Source organism: Nematolebias whitei, chromosome 10, assembly GCF_014905685.2.
Source record: "Nematolebias whitei isolate Nwh7 chromosome 10, NemWhi1, whole genome shotgun sequence".
NCBI lineage: Eukaryota > Metazoa > Chordata > Actinopteri > Cyprinodontiformes > Rivulidae > Nematolebias > Nematolebias whitei.
The window spans coordinates 23703846-23711688 of record NC_056507.1 but is presented as its reverse complement, the minus strand read 5'-3'; the positions used below and the strand labels follow the sequence as shown (position 1 = coordinate 23711688).

At 38.6% G+C, this 7843-nt stretch overlaps 1 protein-coding gene across 1 annotated transcript; it reads right to left on the bottom strand.

Annotated features, from left to right (window-relative positions):
• Nucleotides 1-2739: 2739 nt before the first annotated feature.
• On the bottom strand, nt 2740-6400 carry si:dkey-5i3.5 (uncharacterized protein LOC565091 homolog). The gene is made up of 3 exons (XM_037682851.1): nt 6127-6400; nt 3979-4225; nt 2740-3508 (listed from the first exon to the last, which is right to left on the bottom strand). The coding sequence occupies exons 1-3, from the start codon at nt 6355-6357 to the stop codon at nt 3147-3149; spliced, it is 840 nt and encodes a 279-aa protein (XP_037538779.1). The 5' UTR covers nt 6358-6400; the 3' UTR covers nt 2740-3146.
• Nucleotides 6401-7843: the final 1443 nt, after the last annotated feature.

The following is a 7843-nucleotide window of genomic DNA, read 5'->3' as shown; positions in this document are numbered from 1 at the left end:
AGGACCAAAGATTCAGATTGCTCTCACATCACATGCTTGTTCTTCCTTGGAGCTGCTCTACTAACAATGGCCTCCTTGTGTCTGAATGTGTGCGTCCGTTTAACCAGAAAAGGAGTAGTAGCACAGCTACAATGATTTGGACTGTCACTGTTTCACAGACAAAACAATCATTCAAATGGATCCTATCAAAAAAGAACACAATTATCAACAATGTTGTCCTAATTTTTATTTGCAAACTGCACATTTAGCAAAAAGGTAAAATTTATTAATGACATTTTGTATCACTATCTCCCACATAAAGGCACAATTTGACAAGATGTGCCGTTTACAGAAATAGTTTCCATGACAAAGTGAAGAAACACCAACTCTGCAGAATAAACTGATTCTACAAGTTTCATTTTTAAAAAGCTAAAAAAAAGTAACACTGGTTTAATGTTCATTTAATCATCTCAGCACTGGCAATAAAAATCAGTGTGGTGAAGGAATAATTAAACACAATAAAGACGTTTTTACATACTTTCTGAATGCCTAATTTGATTACAGTACATAACCAGATACATACATCTAATGAAATTTAAAAAAATGTGTGTATTGAAAACTGTGTGCACCTTAGAAGTATCACACTTTAAAGCTCCACAATGTACACAAGGAAAACAAAACATTTTGTAAAATAATTTTTGGTTCTTAAACTTAGTTCATGTAAACTTATCATGGTGAAAGTTGGTGTATTTTCACTAAGTAATTATGAATTTAAAGTCCGCTCTCTGTTTTTTGACATCATGTTGAAAAAAGATGAAATTAGAGCCGTTTTGTTCAAATTGTTAAAATAGTTCTGTGCAAATTGTGATATCCTACGTTGCTCGGGGTATGTTTTGGGAGGAACTCTGCTAAACTTTTAGCTCAGTATCTGTAAGAATAAGATTAAGCCATTTTTTGTTTTTCTATTACCCGTGATAACCATCTTGAGTTGGGTTGACTCTAAAAGGTAAGCAGATGTAATCTGTTACTTTCACTAACATCTGTTCAGTGATTCATCAGATATTTTGCTAACAGTTAAACAAACCTGTTTCCAACAATTAATGCCTGATATTTAAATGAAGCTATGTGATCAGTTATCTACAACTAACCATGTCAGTCAAGAACTTTTTGTGCAGGAGGCTAATGGCTCAGAGGGTTGGAGTCATTATCCAACATTAAAATTAAATATGTTCTGTGCAGTGAAAATGTTGAAGGCACTCTTTAATGATGAACAAGCCTTACCAGCATGTTATGAAGTCATCATCACTTGCAGCTGTCAATCCATTTTGAAGGAGAATGTGACACAAATACAGTAAAACAATGTAATGATTTGCTGCAGAACGTTATTTCAGATGAACGTGTTGTGCTCAGTACATTTTAACACCAGCTGATGTTCTGCAGTCCTGTAGGAAACTCCAACCTTACACGTCTCAGGACTTTTGTAAACATCCCTTCAGCATATAAATCTAGTGTTTGTCTACTTTTTATTGTCGTTTTCTCTACTCAGGTGGTTAACTTTCTTTATAATGTTCAATCTAAATGTTACTTCTACTTCTTTATACATTAGAACTGTGAGCCCAGTTGTTGGTTCTGGTAGCTCATATGTCAAACTCTAGGGCTGCAGGCCAAATCTGGCCCTTGTAAACATTAATTTACCCTTTAAATAATATTTTATATGTAGCTGTCTGAGTAAATTTAAATAAAATGAGATTCAAATCTTAAGTAGCTCTTGGATAGGGGAGCGGTGGCGCAGAGGTTAGATGTGGGCCTGCGGTGGAAGCTCGCAGGTTTGTTGTTTTTTTATTTCTGGGGGTGGGGGAGGTATAACCCCAGACGCCACTACTGGTTCAGTTCAAAGCTACTTACTAGGTGTCCCGCAGGGCCATCAGCAAATGTCAGCTGATAATTCTGTTTCAAACCCAACATAATGTTCAGTTTTAATAGGACAGCCTGGTTGTTACAGATAAAAGATGGACGTGGGATCAGTCCACACAGGACTTTTCATCTCAGCTGCAGGAACGTCAGCTAACGCTGTTTATTGATCAGCAAAGCACAACATTTCTGCAACAGAGAAAAAGTTTCTGTCTGTGTTACATTTTCTCTTTTCTTTTCCTCCCATCATGAGCACCAGAGCTTTGCTCGTTTACACATTAGCATTATTGCCCGATCCCTGGTGTGACATCAGCAGCCATCGGTAAACACTGGCCATGTACTCGGGTTTTTCCTTCACTGGTTTGTTTGAATACTTTTTCTTTTAATACTCATGTGTCTCAAATGCGTAAAAATACACAACTTTAATATTATATGATAGTGATTACTACTCAAGAGCACTTGGTACTATAATGGTGGGTGTTGGACTTTAAATACATCTGCACACATTACTGTTAAAAGTGTATGGTTTCATTCACGCACGTTTAATATGAGGTAGGAAGAGGAGAAAATGTTTTGCAAAAAACTAAATTAACATCCACAAACCCAAAAGAAACAGACAACAAATGTCTTTGCCAACGTTAAGAAATGCAACTTGTAACAACGTCATGTCATATCCTGACGGATGCTCAATAATCCAGGTAGAAAAAAAAAAAAAAAAAACTTAAGTCTGGTCCTCTGGACATTCAAAACAACAAAACAAAAAAAACGTAGAAACGTTTCGTCTTTCATCCGACTCAGACTGAAGAAGTCTTTCGGATGAAAGACGAAACGTTTCTGTTTCTTTTGTTCCGTTTTTTTTTAATGTCCAGAGGACCAGACTTAAGTTTTTTAGAAATGTCATGTCATATTCTTCTTTTGCTCTTCAAAAAGGCAGCAGCAGTTTGGACTGGCTCTAAAAACCAGTAACATGCAGCCAACTGTGTCGGTTTACTCACAAGCACTGAAAACGCTGACCGTGGGAATTTTTTTTTTTTTTTAGTAAATGCAACAGAATATTACGTGCATGTACATTTTTTAAGACTAATTTAAATTTGTTACTGGCCAGTTTATCTTAGTTAAGCTTCATCAAGTAATTAACCTACAAATGTTTTTTATCAGTTCCTGAAACGTTAAAATAACTTTCCATATAGATAACCAACTGGTTAAGGTTAAAATAAAAAACTGATGATTTTAATTGTATGAGATGTGATACCATCCTACATCTTCGCCTTCAGAGGGGTGATTTGGAGCGACTGCAGGAACGTGTCCAGGGTGCTCAGATACTCCTGTGGGTGTCTCTTTAGGTGTCCTGCGTGGGTTGAAACCTCCCACTTCTTTGCTGTAACGTCCATCCCTCGCTTCCGCCAGTAATCGACCAGCTTCTCTACAGTCGGGGCGTCGCTCAGCAGATCATTGTCACAAAAGAAGAAGAGCGACGGAGCGGTGACTGGAGTGTTCCAAAACACCTCGATGCTCGAGTTAAAGTAGTCCACCGTCTGGCGTTTAAACATGCTGAAGTACAGCAGGCTTATCCGTTTTATCAGCATATCCCAGCGAGGGAGCATCGTTTTACCCAGACCTACATGGAGAGGACAACACGCTTTATTCAACTGCGGGAAAATATTTTATACATACATCATTTCATGTATACAAGTGTCATCGACAGGGGCCTTTCTGGGTGGAGTTTGCATGTTCTCTCCGTGCATGCGTGGGTTTTCTCCGGGTACTCCAGTTTCCTCCCACAGTCCAAAAACATGCATGTTAGGCTGATTGGTAACTCTAAATTGTCCCTAGGTGTGAGTGAGAGAGTGAATGGTTGTTTGTCTCGTTTGTCTCTATGTGTCCCTGTGATGGACTTGCGACCCGTCCAGTGTGTACCCCGCCCCTCGCACAGTGATTGCTGGACATGGGCACCAGCGACCCCCGTGACCCAAAATGGAATAAACGGGTAAAGATAATGGATGGATGGATGGATGGAAGTGTCATCGAACAATACGGATAAATACAACATGGACTACATAAGTAATCGTTAATCAGTTACAGACTCACCTATGGCCATGTGATCCAGTGACCCCACTACCAAGCTGTCATAGACTTGACCTTTGATCCTATTCGTCACAGCCTGGTATTTCTGTTGGTCCTGAGTCAGATGGACGAGCAGCTGAGTGAAGGTGTAGCCACCAATGGAGAAGGCATGAACAAGCAGGGGGCGGGACATGAAGCGTTCGCTCTGGAGCAACTCCAGCAACAACTTCCCTCGATCCAGACCCCAGCGAGGCCACAGAAAATCTTTCACCTTGTTAAAAAAAAAAAAAAAAAAAAAAAAAGGGAAATTGTACAATTTCAATCTTAGAATTCATGAATACAGATTTATTTTGTGTAAAGTTGAATACGCCACTGTATAATTACACTTATAAATAACTTAAACACATAAAAATGAAATCAACCGCCTCTCGTCCACTGTAAGCAAAGAGCAAATCGAGGCAAAATAAAAATGACAGAAGATATTTATCTTGAAATGGCAAAAAATATAAAATCTTTACATATTTTTTTCATCTATCCAGAAATTGTGTTAAACATTTCAATTGAAGAGGGCGGAGCTCTAACTTGACAGCTGCTTCAAAATCCACAAAGTTACACAAAACTATGCACAGAAACACAAGAGTCAGGGTGGCTTCTGGGTAATACCAGATGGCTAGGCCTCAGACTGACGAAGCCTCTTGGACGAGGGGCGAAACGTTTCTTTTTAACAAAAAACGAAGTCCAGATGACATGATTCAACCTTTTTTGTTGTTATATACCTGGATGACTGAGAAAACAAACTTTGTATGCACAGAAATATTCTGCAAGACTAAAGACTTTACTATAAATGAGACTTTTTTTTCTAAATGTCTGTTGTCACAGTAACCCAGTGGTCAGTGCCCCTGTCTCACAATCCTGAAGCTGAGGGTTTGAGCCCATCTTGTGCCAGGAAGGGCATCAGGTGTAAAACAATTACCAAATCTCTTGTGCGAGTTCACTCACTGTGACAAAGGGGGAACAACCGAAAGAAAAACATTAGATAAGGACATTCTGCTCACACTCCTGTTTACATGTAACAGAGCACAGTGTGCTTAACGTCCTATCAAGGACACACATTCTCTCACAGCACCGACGCTGCTTGTGCTTATTTATAGCGCTCAGCTAACACGCAACACAGATGTGCATGTGACCATGGGGAAACACTGAAGAGCTTTATTTATTTGTGTTTTTACTCAAACTCCAATTGTTGAGGACAAAAACATACAACTTAATCTAACAAATCCCTAATCTGTGTACAAATTGGACCTGAGAGCCTTAAAGCCAAAAGAATGTCTCCAGGTCTGAAAAAGCTGAAGATCAAAACCCAGCAGAGAGTTTTGATGACTGGTCATCACCTCATGTCTACACGGTGGTGTCTTCTTCAGAGATGTCCTCATAGGTTAATGCATTGTTGTAGCACAACTGTATACTGGGTTTTTATTTTTATTATTTATAATGAGCAATTATAAATAACACAAATGAGAAATACAATCCAAATAATAGTCCTAGATTACAAATTATCCACAGATGTTTTCCCCAACTAATCTGAAACAGCTTTAACGCCGTGTCACCCCTACGGTCACCTGTGTAAAACGAGACCAAACAATAACTTTAACTTTATCAAGAAAGATAACGTTCTGAGACTTGCTCTAAAGATTCTACACAAGAATACTTGGAACAAATAATCTCTGAAAGTCACCTCCAGGTATCAGATTTGTTGTGAATCCAAGGCCGGGTTAAGCTGTAAACATTATAAACGCTTCCAAGTCAATATTCTGCTCTTGCTCAACTCATTCAGGTTTACAATCTGTTCTTTATTGTGTTTGCACACAGTGAATTCTGATACCTGATCCAGGTTTTTACCTGTATGAGGAGGGTCATCTGAAGAACACAATATATACAAATCACAAATATTTATGCTCTTTTCTCATTTCTAAATAGAACACAAGTGCACTTTACTGGAGCTACAGCCAGGCTGTATTCAACTCAACATGAGAAGTTGTAGGGTCGACTTGCTTCCATAAATGAAATTAGCTGATCAGTGGATTAAATATCCTGATGCATGCTCAATAATCCATTTAAATTAATCTGAAAGCAGTGGATTAAATCATTCGGTTTCTTGATTTGTGCCATTACCTCACTCTCCACAACAAGTATGTCAAAGCCAGTGCGGAAGTAGACTTCAGAGTACTTGGCCACAGCTTGGGGCCGGGATCCCAGCCACGGCAGCATCAACAGAAGAGGTTTGGGATCCTGGCAGGTCTGGCCTCCTGCTCCTGGAGATGTTGATTCATTCCCGTAAAAAGTGACGTTCTTGCACAGGCGATGTGCAGTGACGCCTCTGCTCACGGCCATCCTGGCCAACATGCTGCTGCTTGTCTTCTTCTTCTGCTTCTTCTTCTTCTTCTTCTTCTTCTTCTTCTTCTGTGAGGTTTTACGGCAGCTTACATCCCTCAAGGTGTATTATCGCCATCTAAAGGTACTACTTAGAACTAGTAGTTATAAGTGTTCCGATAAACTTAGATTCTCTTGTATAAACCTGTTGTCCTCAGGAAATACATAAAGTATTTGACTCAGGATAATTCCCATCCACATAACAGTTGAATAAACTGCACAGTTCTGCTTTCTTGTTTCATTTTCTAATTTGCAGCAATTCTGTGTCCACTTGAGGTTCTTTCATTAGCCAAAAAGGAACAGTTGACCAGACGACATTAGGACTAAACACAACTTCAGAAACACCCAATGATCTTGCAGATTCTTCTCCTACCCATCCAAAGCTTAATGTTTGTTTCCTATGCCTTTCCCATGACTCCTTTAATACAGATTTAGTTGGATGACTATCATGGTGTCCTTTAAGATGAATCCAATAATTAACCAGTAACTGTTTCCTTCGCAGACACAAAGGCATCTCCCCTGATTCAACTAAAATTGCACACACTGGTGAAGTTTTGACAGCTCCAATACATAATCTAAGTGCTTTAGCCTAGATGACCTCTAGAGGCTTTAGAGATGATTCAGCTGCGGATTCATAAACTATGCATCCATAGTCTAATCTGGACTTTATCAAGGATATATAAATGTGTTTCAATGATAAGAAATCTGCTCCCCAAGTCACTCCCACCAGACACCTCATAACATTTAAAACCTTCTTACAGTTATCAATAATCCAATCAATATGATGATTCCAAGTCAAATGAATCAAAATAAACACCTAAGAAATGAAAAACATCAACTATCTCTAAATTTCTTCAATACAATTTTAAGTTAAATTCACCTTTATTCCTTTTCCTAGTAAATAGCATTGCTTTGGTCTTATCAACTGAAAACCTAAATCCCCAATTTTTACTCCACAATTCAACTTGATTGATTCCTTCTTGAAGCTTGTGTGTAATGAACTCCAAATTGTGTCCTCTTTTCCATAGTGCTCCATCATCAGCAAATAAAAATCTCCCTATATCTGTGGCTACAGACTTATACACATCATTAATCTTATTGTGAATAAAACAGGACTAATAACACTCTCTTGTGGAGTTCCATTTTCTACTTCAAATTTACTGGCTACTGATGTACATACTTTAACCTGAATAGATCTCCTAGTCAGAAAGTCCATTATCCAATTAAACATTCTACCTTTAATACCCAATAAATGAAGCTTAATCAGCAGCCCATCTTTCCACAACATGTCGTATGCCTTTTCAACATCAAAAAATACAGCAGCCACTGACTCCTTATTTACTTGAGCCTTTCTTACCTCATTTTCTAAACGCAACATTGCATCCATAGTACCTCTTCCTTTTCTAAATCCACTCTGACAATGAGCTATTAGATGGTTCTTTTCCAAGAAATAACTTAA

What these genes read in the sequence shown, in the direction of transcription:
- si:dkey-5i3.5 (XM_037682851.1), bottom strand. Translation starts at nt 6,357, where the DNA reads ATGTTGGCCAGGATGGCCGTGAGCAGAGGCGTCACTGCACATCGCCTG. An exon ending in TACTTGTTGTGGAGAGTGAG is followed by an intron (nt 4,226 to 6,126) that starts GTAATGGCACAA and finishes TTTTTTAACAAG; the next exon opens with GTGAAAGATTTTCTGTGGCC. An exon ending in ACTGGATCACATGGCCATAG is followed by an intron (nt 3,509 to 3,978) that starts GTGAGTCTGTAA and finishes CTCTCCATGTAG; the next exon opens with GTCTGGGTAAAACGATGCTC.